At 36.5% G+C, this 16526-nt stretch overlaps 1 protein-coding gene across 2 annotated transcripts in view; it reads right to left on the bottom strand.

Moving 5' to 3' along the window:
- Positions 1-16526, bottom strand: part of DOK6 (docking protein 6) — a 240853-nt gene that overhangs the window by 147020 nt on the left and 77307 nt on the right. For both annotated transcript variants that reach the window (XM_054284601.1, XM_054284602.1), the window contains exon 2: positions 824-931. In XM_054284601.1, the coding sequence (XP_054140576.1) occupies positions 824-931 (108 nt within the window). The remainder of the gene's footprint in view (positions 1-823; positions 932-16526) is intronic.

The following is a 16526-nucleotide window of genomic DNA, read 5'->3' as shown; positions in this document are numbered from 1 at the left end:
AAGGGCAATTTGTAGTTTTATGGTAAAAACATCACACCTGCCTTCGAGAGATCTAGGATTGCATTCACACTTTTTCACTGCTTGCTGTGTGGCCATTGCTTAAGTCATCCTTACGTTTCAACTTGTCAGGTTTAATGGAATATCTAACATTGATGTGTCACAAAGCCAACAATGACTTGATAGAAGGCAATAGCACAAGCACAGATCCCCACCTTGTTTTAGGATTAGGCAGCATGAAGTCTACTGACAGACTTGGGGGGGCTGATAACAGTAACTTATGGGACAGAAAGAAGAACTCATGCTCCAATATCTTGTTTCCCATCACAGAAGTGTGAGTGACAGAGAAAGCAGGGAGTACCTCATTCAGCGAATCCTGACTTTTTACTGCTAAAAATCTTTTTGTTGACACAGCTTGTAAATCTTGAGTTCTGGGAAGAACCTTACACATTTGCCTCATAACAACTGAGGCATTTAGCATTTCCAGAATTTGTGTAATACTTAGTTAACAACTATTGATTGAACATTTGAATAGGTAGCCAATTTTACACATTTCCAAACTATGAGTCTTTAACTAAAAAAACATCATTCTATCGCTTCAAATACATTGAGGGTTTTGTGCTCATCTGGAAGAAAAAAACCAGTGTGATATCTCACCTGCATCACTGAGACTTATGGATGTTTTACTCTGCTTTATTGCCAGGGTTAGGTTTTCAGCAAGGCTAACACTGTATTGTTTGCAAACCAGACATAGCAAGAACACACTCTTCCCAAGGAAGAGTGGTAAACAGGCAATCCTTCAGTTCACAAGAGAGGCATGACTTACCTTGTGGAAGTTCCTGAAATATGCTGCCTTCTCATCTGGAAATTTTTCTAGCCTCCTGGGTCCTTTACTGGAAGCCTTCTTGAAAACCAACCAACAACGCCTAAAAATCTGTGAACAAAATCAATGGATTCTATTAGTTTTTCTTTAAAGGCAGACAGTATTACAAATGCATTCAGTTACAAAACTGACTTAGGAAGATATTTTAAAATGACAGTGTTTTACCTTAAGAGTAAAATTTGTAGTTCAAAGAGAAGCTGATTAATGATAATCCTCTAGACTATATTATGCAAGTAAGAGATTAGATATCAATCTACTTTTATAATCTATGACAGCAGTTTACTTCATTCTTCTCTCCAGTACTTGGACAGCTCTATAAACAATACCATATGCAATTTTATGTTATTAATTCAAGGATAGATTGAAAAAAGTCCCAAACCCAATATTACTCAATGATTCCACTGGCCATACATGAAGAGCCTTAATTCAGTACAAATTCTACAAAATTTAATGACACAGCACAAGAAATACAGTACTGTTGAATTTGGTCAACCATGCCTCCCATTACCAAAAAACTAAGTAATTAAAAAACCCAAGGAAATTAGAGCAGGAAGTTTTCCCCTCAGCCTGCTGTCTAAACTGAATACAAGCAGAAAATGTAGTGTCATTAAAATAATTAGGCTTAATTAACCACATTATGACATAATACTACTGACACTATCCTGTTGCCACTATCTAAGATGAATGTTATCAGTGAAAGTAAGTGAATTCTTTTAAAACCCTACCATTGGACTACAGTATCAATATGTTTAATTATGAAGACTTTTAGAAGAATACATGGTATATAATTAAATCCTCTGCCAGTATATGTATTGCAAAGCGTAGAACTTTTAGGCTTTTTCTACTAAGGTTGTAAAGTGGCAACTGTACAACTGTGCTTTCTATCTCAGAAATTACTTCACCTACCCTGAGGGAAAACAAAGACAATATCATATTTCCTGAAAAAAAATGACATTACACTTTGGGACATCATAAACCATCTTTATTAGATTGTACTTTCTTCAAATAACATCTTGGCAGTGTTGCAACTTGACTTTACCAAAACTACAGCACTTCTCCCACAGTTATTCCTTGATTAAACATATTAGCTCAACACAATTTTGTGGTGTGAAAAGCTCCACACACAAAGATATAGAATATTCACACTATTTTGACCTTACTAAAAAACAACAGTACCAACTGTCTGAAAGGGAGATATTTATTTATTTAATAAAAGTGTCACTTTTAATAATACTTCTGGCTCTTCTGGGATCCTGGGTGTTTTTTAGTCTATGTGTAGTTTCAGTTTATTTCTCTTCCTCTTAGGAAAGTCTTTTCCTTCAAAGTGCTTTATCAAGGTGAACACAACTATCTTAATTTCAAATGTTTTCTTGGTTTGCTAATTTTTGTTACATGTCTTTAATGTCTTACAGTCCACAAAAAATTCTCTTTAGAAAAGCCAGACCAACCCAAAGTCATCATCTTGGTGGTGGGTTTTAGCATGGTCATGGAATCTGCACGTTGCACATGACCTGAATTTTCGACAGCTGGTGACAATGAAACTGATAATTTGTGTTGATTAACAGAAGGTTTTCAAAGGTTGGTGGAAAGTTTTCTTTCTTTGTTTGTGGTTTTTAAAATATATTTTTATACGTGCATATATGGGAGAGTCATATTTTGTTGCAATGAGAAGTATCAGTTAGATCCAGTACATTAGAAATATTCCTAAAAAAAAAGGTAAACTATACATCCTAGTCATGGAGTCAGACCTCTCCCTGTGAGGATGAGAACATTTTCTAGATCAAAGGTCATCTAATGCATACTCCAAAGCACTTCCTTTAGTGACAAATGAGCAGGCTCACATAAATGATGGCTTCAGTCTTTTTTTCACTGGATATCAGTTTGGGACAGTGTGAAAGTGAGTTTGAGGTTTTGCAGATAAGCTGATGAAATTCTAGAGGAACGGTTTGACCTCCTTATTACTGGGAACTGCTACCAAATACCAGGGTTTGATGCTAGTTATCTTCAAGGATGCTCATCAGCCTTTGCACACATTTCAGAACCGAGATGAATTCAAAGGCTTCAGCACACAGATTGCAGGAATGAACAGCCTTTGCTTTTAGAGAACACTGAATAGCAAGAGGAGAGAAACACAAGTTTGTCCTTTAGACTGCAACTGCTTGAATTTATTGGCATCTGTTTTTTCCAGACCTTTAAGAAGAGGAGAGATCTGAAGAATGAAAAGGCCCAAAGAGGACTCCTGATATTCTATGTACTTATGCCAAGATACATCCTTGCATTTGGATTTTATTTTTTGCAACCTAATTTTTAAACTGGTATAAACATGTACAGTTCCATTGCATTTCAGCAGCATTTTACCTTATTATGCCACTTTGTATCTTAGTGCTTGAAAAAGCATTAGCATATGAATTTACCTATAAATATGAATAAATAGGTGCAGATGTGAGCACACAGCAAACAAACATTTGCCTTTCATAAGGCACCTCATTGTTATACAGAAGCCTACTCAATTATTCACGAACTGTGAGATACTCTTTTATCCCTGGCCTACTTTAGGATGCCATTGGCTGTAATCAAAACTTCTGAAAGACTTCTAAAGTCCTCAGATAATTGGGTAAGCCATTGTGAGAGAAATCAGCATCAGCCCTTCCAGAAGTGAGAGAATTAGAACCACTTGCTGTGTTGTCTCCATAGTACTCAGTATTTCCTGTGAGACTGTTTGCCACATGTGCTTATTGAAGAAATGCCAAATATTTGATCATTTAATCAGGGTTACATCCTCGGATGAGTTCTCAACTATTCAACAAATATGATTTTAAAATTTTGTATCAAGGACTAACAACACAAAGTCTGCCCCATGCCATTGCATTTTTTACTGGAGAAATTCAGGAAGATGGCATTAAGTACATGCTGGGTTTAGGTTTTCTTTTATTATTGCATCAATTAGAAAAAACTTGTTCATTACAATCTTGAGAAGGATTCTATTGAAATTACCTGCAGAGCCTTAGGCATAGCTGAACCTCTTTAAACAACATCCTTTCTATCTCAGTTTCACAAGATGGGCAAAGCACAAAAAAAAAATATTCTTCCAGATTCTACTACCCAGGATGTTGTGCAATTATGTATCAGTCAGCCATGGCAATAACTCAGCACACTTGTGGTCTGGTGAGAACTGATTAGGTTGCCCCCTGTGATAGCACATGGGAATTATTTTGGTTACAATGTATGAGCTCGAGGGGGAGAGGAGCCTCTGTCCTCACAATGGACCCTGAGCAGCCTCATCTTGTTACTGAGAGGATTCCAGAACCTGGAACAACATTACCTTATCACCTTCCCCTCAAATGATTTCTGAAATCTTTCCAGTCAGAAATTGGACTTCTAATGCTGATACATTTTTATTAATCTCCAGAGATCCTTTCTTTTATATTCTACTTGAAACACTGCAACAGATCAATTAACTAGGAAATCTGTGCATAATCTTATTTTGATACTTTTTCTTCTGCTTAATATAGTACACTGCCCAGCTCATATTTCCAGCATGATCATATTTTTTAATATTCTTGACTAATATATGCAAAAATTTGGCCTCTGAATGGGCCATTACTTTTCATGATCACATCATACAATTCTGTGTTATTGTTGCCATGGCTGTTCATAACAAATCTATTAAAATACATATTGCAGGAAATCCACTGGCTAGATATTTTTCAGAAAGAAGGAAATATTTTCCTCTTTTCTAAAATAATTTAAAATAATTGGTTTATAGTGGAAATGTTATGTATGATTTTCAATTTTCCAGATATTTCTAAGGCTTTTTCCTAGCCATTTACAATAAATGCTTTTGAGATTCACATTTCTTTCTATCCACAGCTGTAGCAAATAAAGCTTTCCCAGTCATCACTAATATTTAGAAAAAGGGGCTTTTATTGACAACTTTCTACACATTACTCTAGAAATTTCACATTCAAACAACCCAACAGAAAACAGAAACAACAAAAAAATCCCCCATGCTTTTTTTTAATAAAGTTACAACACTATAAGCTTTTTTTCCAAATCACTTTAGATGCTGTGAAATCTCCCTGCACCTATAAGGACAGTACAAATGGCAGCTTTCTTGGGTATATTGGAAAACCATCTAATTTTCGGCCACTAGCTGTAGAAACATTTGTCTCTTGAGAGAAACAGCAATGAGTCAGCCCCTAATTACTAACAGAAACCATCACTGACCAGGACAGGCACTGAAGCATCACTCATGGAACTTTTTGCTGGCATAACCTATCAAATTTTCTCCCAGGAAGACAACAACATAATAATATTCCATTCACCATTTACATCTCATTATCTGCAGGAAAGGCTAGTTGATTTCTCATCCCTGACTTGCCATATGCATTCTCTCCCGTTTGACAAGACAACATCTGCAGTATATGCATTAAAAACACCAAAATATGAATGTGTTCAGGTTTACCTCACTAGTTATCTCCATTAAAAATGAATATTTCTATGGGGTATGTGAGAGAAATGTAGTTTGCTGTGAGATTAAAAAATGTAGTCACAACTTAAAAATATGGCATTCATAATGAGAAAAATAAAAATAGTTGTCACAGTAAAGTCATATTTAACCACTGTTTTGACACCCACCATTTTTTGATTCTGTGCATAATTTGGCTAAGGGAGAAGAGACAAGAGGTGACATCTTACTGCTTCAGTGAAACTACACTTGTCACACATTCAAGTAAAACTTAGGAGAAATTGAAACGGAGTTATTATCTATAAAAAGGCCCAGGAGGAAAATGGGGATCTATACCTCAGCCCAAAGAACAAGGATCTAAGCTATTGCTGAATCAATTCAACAGAAAAAAAAAAAAAGCCTGAGCTACAAACCAAAACACCTCATGGTTGCAATCCACTTACCTGAGCTACCAACATTTGAACAGCTCTGATTTTGTTGTCTACCTTTTTGACAATAGAAATGAAATACAGTTCCCACTGCACTAATTGGGTGCATTTTGGGTGGCAAATTTGGATTCCTATGAAGAAGCAAGAGAGACGAGCACTGCTGCACAGCCCTGAGCTCCCAAATTAGCACAGAGGGTGCAGAGTGGCAGGGAATTGAGGCCAGCTCCTGCTCCTTTACCACAAAGCTGGGAACTCACCTTTCTCCCAGCAGCAGGACAGAGATACACCACAGCCATCTGATATCCAGCACCCAAACAGGAGGGGCCAAATGAGTCCATTGCTGTGCTCAGAAGCAAGAGCTTATCTGCTCCTGCAAGCAGTTCTGGGATGTGGGGCTGAGACTTTACCACAAGACACAATAAGCCTGGGTAGTTTCAATTTTTAGTTGCAATTTTTTTTAAATTGAGTCAAACTCTCCACCTCCTCTTGGCTACTTCAACATATTTTCTTCAAATGTTACCAAACTATGTACCACAAAGCAACCACAATAAAAGCGAAGCTGTTTCAGCTGTCAAGTCAGGATTAAAGAAATTCCACAAATATATACCAGAAAAAAAGACTAGTAGTGTTTCCAATGAGAAATACTGTCTGAAGGTATGCTGTGAATGCTATCCAGCAGGGAAACATTCCTCATATATGATAACCCTGCATATACCCTTGAGCTTCATTTCATCATCCAAATTACTGAGAAAGGTTAAACTTCTAGTTTACAGAGCTTGGGGTGTGACCTTCTGCAACAATACAAGTAGGTGTTAGATAATTTTAGTATCATAGTTCAAATACTAAAATTTCTGATAGCATTTTTTTATTACTAATATTTTGCACATTGCAAATCTGCTGGCATTTAAAGTTAGGAATTGAAGAAATAAAGAAACATCTGCTACAAACTGTTTCATCTAAGATTAGATCAATCCTTGTGGGCTTGATTGCAGTCTGACAATTAGGATGGTTAGAGAGAGATGATTAGGGACAATTCACCCAGTTATAGTATACACACGTCATCTTTTTGCTGCCATAACATGCCATTATAGATTCATATAGATGCTTATAATATACTATAATTTATGGTGTTATAGTCACAGGCTATACATGTAATCCATAAAAGGATTTATTTTATTAATGGGGATTTATGTGAAATCAAAGTACACCATAGCAATTTTCCAACTATTCCTCCACTAGCTAAACTACTCTGTGCATTATGCAAACATTTTAGTTATGGAATCTGAGGGCTTTTTCTTTTTATGTGTTTAAAAGAGAGCAGAGGATACATATCTGAACAGATCTGCACCTTGTATTGCTGCGAAAAGTGCTAAATAACTCCATCAATCCTTAGGCACCCCTAGCTTAAAACCACACCACTGTTGCTTTGTTCTGAAGAACCATCAGGGCAATTCAAGGGCAGAAGGACAGCCTGCACAAATAACACACTCTGACTCCACAGCAGTCTGCAGGTCAGCAGAATTTATAACTTACATCTGAATGCATCTTACAGTTACTTAAAAAAATCAGTTCTAGTAGCCATTTCTTTTGGCTTTCTGCATCTCTGACTCAGTTTTGGCAAGACTAACTGCAGTGATCCTTTTGGAGGAAAACTAATACCGCTCACTTCATGTCTGGCCTCTGAGTTGATGACAAAAAAATGTCCACAAAACCAGAAGAAAAAAATTTGGTTTCAAGAGTTGTAGCACACATCCAGCAGAAAAATCCCAGAGCTTGCGATATTTTTTAAAGAAATTATTATGCTCAAGAAATGTCAAGCATTTCACTGAGCTTAAGCTGAATGTGCAGCACCTGCTTAGGAATAATTATGTACCCATGTATGTTGATATCTCCTCCTACACGTACTTTTCTCAATGTAATCAGAAAAAAATACCAGCAGAGAAAGTTATGGTTTTGCAATATTTTAATATTAAGTTTGAGTAAGTTCTCAAACTGAACTGGAGTAGTTACCTTCCTTAACTCATCTGAAGGTTGATTTTTTTTTCATTGGAAATCTCACTTTTAAAAAAATGTTTTACCTAATTAGTTGCAAGTAAACATGCCCACTTGAATTTTAAAAATCACAAAGAATGGTTTGATATACTGCAATACAAAGCAATATTTAGAGAAGAAAACTAGGATTCCTTTATTTTTACTACTCTAAATACTTATACAAATAATAGAAATATCACTATCTTTCTTCCACTGATGAGCTTATTAAGCTGAAACATGGTATGTTTTACACATATTTTGTAGACAGTCATCACTTCTTGAAAAAATTAAAGGTATTTATTGTACCACCAAGGGAACATAATGCTGAGAAACAAACAAGTTATTGAGATAGAATTCTTATTTGTGTCTCTTGAAAACAAAATTCAGACTATTACACACAAATTGAAATAACACACACTGAAAGACGGTATCGATCACCTCAGATCCTCAGTGCTTTATGTTAGGAAGGGATTTGTGAAAGTAAGTATTAAAAAATCAAACACGTGCAACTGAGTACCTTAAAATGAAGCAGAGCTTCAGAATAAAATAGAATCACAGACATCTGTTCTATACTACCAAGGGGGAAAAACTCAAATAATTTTTACAGCTCAAATTTAGAGGGCTACAAGCTCAAATTTATCTTCAGAATCCAAAATTATTCCTCAGGTTTACATCAGCTAGATTTTCTAACACATCATGGAACTGTAGAGCAGTTTGGGTTGGAAGGGACCTTAAAGATCACCTAATTCCAACCTACTCCTCACACACACCCCATGGGGGCAGGGACCCCTCCAACTAGACCAGCTTTCTCAAAGCACTGTCCAGCCTGGCACTGAACACCTCCAGGGATGGAGCACCCACAACATTTCTGTCATTGTGCCTCACCATCCTCACAATAAAGAATTTCTTCCTAGTATCCTAATATCAAATCTAAATCTACTCTCAGTTTAAAGCCACTCCCCCTTGTCCTATAATTGCATGTCCTTGTCCATCTCTCCAAGATGTCTCCTGCTCCATCTCTCTTGAAGGCCCTCTTGAACTCCTTAGGTACTGGAAGGTTCTCTAAAAGTCTCCCCAGAACCGTCTCTCCTTCAGGCTGAATAACCTGAACTCTCAGCCTATCTTCATAGGAGAGTGCTCCAGCCCTCTGATCATTTATCTTTTCTCTACGTTGCAGCAGAGAAACTCTGCAATAACTTAGCAAAGGCATCAAAGTGCTCGGGATGCTGTTGTTTTCACTGGTAAAATAAGTGAAAAATTTGCTTTGCATGGGATTTAACACAGCTGAGCACAGCACTAAGTCTGAAGCATTTTTGTAAAGAAAAAACCAATGAGAGCTGACTGTAAGCACCAGTGTATATTTATGTAGGAGTATAATTTCTAACAGCAATTGATCCTCAGAGAAGAATAGGAAAGTTAGAGCCTTTTATTCTTTGGTACATTTTGTCATTTCAGCATAGATTTAGAAAACCTTGCAAACCCAGCCTCACTGATGTAAATGGGTGAAAGCTCACTGAAATCTGTAAATGACTCTAATAAATGCCTGGTCACTCCCCCTGGCACACAGGCATGCATGAAGTGTGTGCATCATGTTTATACAGGGAGACTAAAGAATATACAAATTCCAGTGTAGAAGAAAAGCTCTTCAAACATATTTTGATACACTGTACCACAGAACAGGAACATATTTTAAAAATGGCATTTATCTATGGCATATTCAATAAACCTCTGAAATACCAGGTTGCATGACTCAGTTGTGTTGGTTTCCTACAAACCAAATTCATCCTTTTTTTTTTTCTTTTAATGTAGTTAGATATTCCACTTTGAATCTACTTTAAGTACTGTGACATGGCCACTAGATTTTATGGAGAAATTAATCTTAGAGAGAAAATAAGGTGTTCTGCAAAATGAAGGCTGCAGCAGGGTTTGAGCAGGACCATACAAATAGAAATATTCAAGAGGATGTTTAATTCCAGTGCTGTTTTTCTGGCATTTGATCACCTGCATTACTGTAACCTATGGGTTACATCTCCTCCTGACAAAGAATCATAGTTGTAAGAGATGCTGTCATGCCCCAAAGACCTTCATTACTTCTTATGTTTAAATTAACTGAAGGGGAGGAAGATGAATTCACAGCTGGTGGTAAGTGGAAATAGTTAAAAGCTCAGAGTTAGCAAGAATACTGTGACAGAAATTAAATGGTATTAAAATGGAGTAATTCACTGAAATTTCCTGCAATATTTAGGCACAGAATTACCTTGAAGTAGAAAACAAAACAAAACAAATAAATAGAAATCAAACCAAACACCCAACAAAACCCCAGCCAGGACTTGCTCTGGATGTTGTAACTTTCAGACAAATGCAGACAGAAGGATACATATTTCAAACTCTGCTTGATTTCTATAAGTGATTTGCTTTCTGCCACTCTTGTGCTACGTATTTCCAGAAAATCTCTACTTAAAGATGTTACCAATTCGCTATTACAATGCATCAATACTGTCATGAATAAAGACGTAATCCAGAACAAGAAAAGGATGAGAAAACAAATGCTTTTACACACAACTAAGAGGATTTGGAAGAAAAAGCTATAGCCCTTAGCTCTTGTAAATACCAACACCAGTTCTGTTCAGCTTTTGTTGCAACAGCAAATTTTTAACAGATAAAGACAGCTTTACTCAAAGAAAAATAGCATGAAATATCTTCCCTCAGAACACAAATGCAGCTGGTATGGTACATTCCCAGACAGCATGTCCTGTGGGGAAATAGCTACTACAGGAGATTAGGAACCACGTTCTTATGACCCCAGGGAAATAAAACAGAGGAAAAGCAGATGGTTTCTAAACCCAAACTTCCTAAATCCAAAAGACCACTTTGAATTCCCTGCTCTGTACCTGTGATGGGTCTCCAAAAAGGTCTGCCCTGAATAGTTTGAGAGATTCACCCAAAAGGCATTCAGGTGAATGCACAAAAGCCATGCTTTAATGTGCTTTGGCTCAGACCCAAACTGGTAACACTCAAGGTCTCATAGACCAAATATGAATTTCTTTGTTAAAGGAGCTATGGTCATCCCACTAAGCTAATATTATCTAAGAGGAAAAAACCCTCTCAAAACAAGTTTCCCATCCCTCCCCCCACTTTCACTGATTATGACCAGCATTCCAGAGCTTGCAAGAGATAAGACTGTCCTTCTGCAACTATTTCCCATGGGTAGAAGAAAATCATTAGTCTACCCAACTGATGCTATTTATTTTATAGTCTCATCAGCCACTTAGAAATAGAAAGCACATTGATTTTCTGTGCTCTGGAGACCACCTGAGGGCACAAGTGGCTGGAAGGAGAGAAAAAAACCAAAAAAGTTGTAGCATTTCTGGTCAAATTTAACAGAGTACAAACCTCTAGAATGTTGGTTCAAGAGTACCTAGCACAAGGACCTTTTCTCACTTGCAGCATTAGAAGTGCATACAGGACAAGAGCAGAAGGATGTGTCGCTCCCTTCTCACTCCCTGACACTGCTGGGATGGACTCAGATGTAAGATGTGAAGCTGTAATGTGCAGTCTAATATAGAAGAGAAGCAGGGTGGTAATGCTGTGTGCTTACTAGTGTTAATTCTACCAGAAGCAACATCTGGCTTTGCAGTAATAATTTCTATCTTAGTTATGAAGTCCTAGTAAGAGTTTAAGACTAAAAACATAGGTAGCTTGTTACAGCTACAGCTGTATTATATATGACAGTAGTGAGCAAACTCCCAAACCACAGCAAGTCAGCTTCTTGTTAAGCAACCTTTCCATGTAAAAAGTCAGCAGAAAACTATGGTTACAATATAAAATATGTAGATTTTATGGAAAATACCCAGTAGGTTTAATAGAATGATTACCTTTATTAATAACCACTCTGAGTAAGAACATGCTATGAATCATGAACTACAAAAAAATTGCCAAATTCTGTATGATACAGAATTCTCTAAGTTGAGATACTGTGAGAGAATGGACTAACAACTTTATTATATTTTTTAGTATTAGAACAGCTAAAGAAGCAAAGTATTATGACCAACCCTTAGCATCTTCAAGAATTTATGTCTATGGTTGCTTTTGAATAGGTCACCACAGTTGCTCTCTTACACATCAAGAGTCCACAGAAAGTGCACCCTCTTGATTGATTTTATTTAGAACAAAGTCATGGTGAGAACTCCCAAATGATTTTTAATACCTTAGAATTAAAGTTTCTGATTTGAAGGTGGTGTAGGGAGGAGAGACAAGGAAGTTTTCAGTGTAAAATTGAATAAAAGCATTGAAAATCTCAGTCATCCTCACTGAACAATTCAGAGTTTGAAAGGTGTTTTATATTAGGTATATATTTACGTTATCTATATATCAGATAATACACACTGACAGCAGCAGATAAATTCTGTCTCTGCATGTCAATCAACATATACTAGGGCCATTCTCCAATAGATGTATATCATAAATAGGTTTCTAAAATCACAGTTATATTTCAGTATCTCCAAAATTAATCCAAGCAGCTCTTTGTACGTGATCATTAAAACTCTTGCCTCGATACAGACAGGTCTAAGTCCAGCACTGCAGAACAGCAATTGCTGCACATTCCTTTTTGCTTTAAAGTGTGCACTTAAATGACCCTTGCATATGAACCAAGAGTTAGGTAAGAGTTGGGCATAGAAGTATGAGAGAAAATGTGCAAGTCACTGAGCCCTGCCTCCTCCAGCTGCAGAGAGACATGCAATAGGTGCCTGCCACTCCTTCTGTACTCATCACACAATTTATATCTAAGGAGATATTTGAAGTGTGACAGTTTTTCTTCTTGTCCTTATGGTACTGGCTCACTAAGAAATAATTTCCTTTCTGAGGAGACACAGGGAGAGAAAATACTGGACATTTCACATTCTTTGTATTTTCTCTCCCTGTGACTCCTCATATAGTATGAGGAGTATATCACACTCATGAGTCTTTTTCATAGGTGCTCAGTGGCTAATACATAGCCACCATGCTTTGGAGAGAGTTTTTGTGGTTACTTGTGATTTAATTTATGAACCTTGACCCAGAGCAAATTCTAATTGTTGCAGCTAACATCTGCATGAATGGAATTTTGCCTTTTACTCCAAATCACTCGTTATAGTACATTCCATTACTGGGTATTGTATTTTTAACATACAAGGAATCTATCAGCAGAGAGCTGTATAGGTGAAGATCTGTTAGATCAATGCAGCATTCACCAGTGAACTCACAGCATCAGGTCTCAGCAAGACAGCCACTGTGACACTCAGCAGATGAGGATGCTGCACCATCTTACTTTTTGATGGCAGAGGCTTTTGTTCCGTTTTTCTTTAGGAGGATCTAGCTCTACTCTTCTCAGCACACAATATGTAATTCTTCCTTTGGCTCATCTACCTTTCAAATTAACAACTCCCTGGTTCCTACTGTTTTCCCTATGGTCTCCTTAAGTCTGCCCTGCTGGACATTTAAATATCTTTCAATAATCACTTCAAATTAGTTCAGCCTTGCTTTATGATAGATTTAAGCCCTAAGACTTCATAAATTAATAAAATATTACATAAACAGAGAAGGCCTATAATTGGAAGATCAGCCCTATTTACAGTGATTTTTTTAACTTGTTCACAGAATTCTACCTCTCTCTATGGTTACATTTCTGCTGCTATTTCTATTGTTGCATACAACAGGAATTCCTTTCTTCTATGAACTGTCCCCATTCTTTTATTATTAGCAGCACAGCAACTGAAGAATATTATTAGCATTAGTAATTGTCTCACAGGATATGTTCCACCTGATACACTGTGCAATGCCATAGAAGAGTCTGCCTGATTCTTTCTACATACACTGCTGAAGTTTTCTATTCTTAATCGTTAGCAAATATCATCCTACAATACTTGATTTAGTGTAATGTGCTTTAAAATATTTTGCAGATCTTTTTGATGCTCCTATCCTTGTTTCTGAAGGCTGAAGAAACTAAAATGTAGTTTTCAATGGTATCAGCATTGGAGGACAGGAGGTCTATGGGGGTTTTCATTATTTCAAAGTTTGGTCTTTGTGGAAAGTAACATCAGAGTTCACTACATGGTTTTCATATCTCATTTATATGAAACTTTTCCAGATATCTTTTGCAGATGAAGGGCTTGCTCAAAAGGGAGTGAGAGCAATATTCCCCCTGACCACAGGCAGAAACCAGAAGAAAAGAGAGCAATGGTCCATTTCACAAAACTGAGCCAAGCTTGGCTTCAAAATACTGTCATTAAGTTGAGTGGCCAGAACTGCTCTTAACGGGTCTGCATAAATATTTTCCTGGTTTCCTATCAGATTTTTCTTTCTTGATCACTGCTAACAAAAAATTCACAATCAAAACATAGTAGAACATTAGGAAAAAAATGTTTTTACAAGATATACCTATACAGACCAATATTCTAGAGCTGATTTTTGGGACAAATTCTCTCTATAGGCACAGTATTATTAATATTTTAGAAGCATTAGAATTTCTCTGACAGAACTCACACCAAGTAGTCCACTTATATTGAGTTTGTCTTTCTGTGGTCTTCAGCATCCAGAAATTTTTAGAAGGCCACATATTTTTTATTTTAATCTTTAGTTCTAGAAGTCTTAAAGTCAATTCTAATTAAAATTGAAGCTATGTAATCCCACCTAGGACTAAATAACTAATTTTGCCTAGGACTAACTAGAATATTTTTAATTGTTCAAGATAATGGTTTCTTTTCTGGCACAAACTTTGGACCCTGTTCTCAGCTGTGTTTTGAGAGTCTTATTGCTTATTTACAATGGGATTACTTTAAAAGAGAAGTCATACGTTCTCTTCCTTTCCCTCATGCCTATAAACAGAAAAGAATAGTTTAATTTATTGAAGTATAAGTCTTTGATGGTTTTTTCAGGAAAAGCAAGGCAAAATATAAAAATAAAAATCCCTCATTGACCATAAGCTAATTCAGTAACACAATACAACTCATATTTAATTCCTGTAAGGTTGAGCATGTTGTGTCATTCTACTTGTCACTGATCTTTGTAACAACACTACACCACTTCTCCAGAGATTCAAGTCCATTATATAAGTGGGTGTTTGTTCTAAAAATACACCCACAATTAAATGTCTCAGTGTGTGTGTCTATACCTTTATACACACCTTTATACATAAGTTTACTGGGGGGAATGTACACCCTGAAAGTGAAAGTACAGTAGAAGTCAAAATTCAAATAATTTAACTCATTTATAGGCACTTCAAGAGGAAAATAATTAGCACAGAGAATTTAAATTAAGTATTTGTTATTAAAAAAACATAAGAACCTGCAAGCATTGCTGGCGGAACTTCTTAATTTCTAGAGCAGTACTCCCCAGTTTTGCTACAGGTGATTAGAGTTTCTTAGAGCTGTCATATGAGATGGTACATGTGTTTTAAGAGAGTGCTTACATTAAAAGATCTATTTCAGTATCCTTTTCATTACTGATGCACAGAATTCATGCAAACTGTGAACAGCAAAACTTCATGTGATGGCTGAGATTATTTTAAAACCACATACCAGTAGTTAACAGTCCCACACTGGGGTGTTGGACTAGCTGACCTCTATGATCCTATGAATAAGTGAATTAGTGACTAAATACAACATAAATGCTCAAATTTTCTCTTAGAGTTATCATTTTCTCTGCAAGGAATTTCTGAGAGAAAAAACCTGGCGATCTCTTTCTCTAAACACACAGCCTTTTTCTTCTTCTCAGTTCTGCCCTCTGTTATTTTTAAAACTGGAATTCAATGAGCTGAAGCAAAATTGGTCCACAGAGCCTATGAGAGGTTTTTCCACTTACACACCCTGAAAGCATGGTTCTCAAGCAAAGGCAGTTGTCTATCAAGGACTACTTCTGAAACTCTAGAAAGCATTAATACAGTGTGCTTTTCCCTTAATTTTCTCTTTACACTTCCTTAGTTTTCTCTTCCCATTTCCCCTCCCCATTTTTTACGTTGCTATATAAAAGCAATATAAACTTTTCATCACATTTTTGAAAAAGCAATTTAGGATGAGGTCTCTTTCTCCACTCTTTCTCAACTTTCTCCCTTCCAAATAAAGGATTTCCTAAAAAGCTTATATATTGTTAACTTTAGTGAAAGCAAGGGTCATTTAACAATGGTTTTGGTCCACTATATAGAGGTAAAATATGATTACAATGTCTCAGGGCTAAGGTTCAGTAATTCCTAGAGAAAAGTTTAGTGTTGCTTTGTCTGAAGCAAGAATATGCATTTTCTTTTAATCCATCAGGATTTATGACTCTGAGTTGCATAATCCCCTGCCCTCATCTCTTCAGTCAAAACATTGCACAGATCAAAACATACATGCAGATGTCAGGCTCTGAACAAAAGCTGAATAGAAATTAGACTGCAAACACTGGAATGGTGGTTTCCATTCTTCTGAAATTATGAAGGAACAGAAATAACCCTGTATCTGGGCTCCCGCTATTGTAAAAATGTGTGCTTTTACTTTCCACTACACAATGTACTCTTTATTCACAAGTTTTTGAAGTTTTGATCACATCATCAAGACATCTGTACCATGAAGCTTTTGGAGGAGTCCAGAATTTGTACCTTTTACTACCAATCTAGGATAACCAGTATCCTGCACAGATTAAGTATGACAATTTTCTTAAATTTTAGAGAAGAAATAGTATATGGCCAACATATGGGACTTTAAAT

This window comes from Melozone crissalis, unplaced genomic scaffold (assembly GCF_028551555.1).
Source record: "Melozone crissalis strain CALT ecotype California unplaced genomic scaffold, PUWL_Pcris_2 ptg000042l_1, whole genome shotgun sequence".
In the NCBI taxonomy this organism is placed as follows: Eukaryota; Metazoa; Chordata; class Aves; order Passeriformes; family Passerellidae; genus Melozone; species Melozone crissalis.
This window is presented reverse-complemented; position numbering and strand designations above follow the sequence as displayed.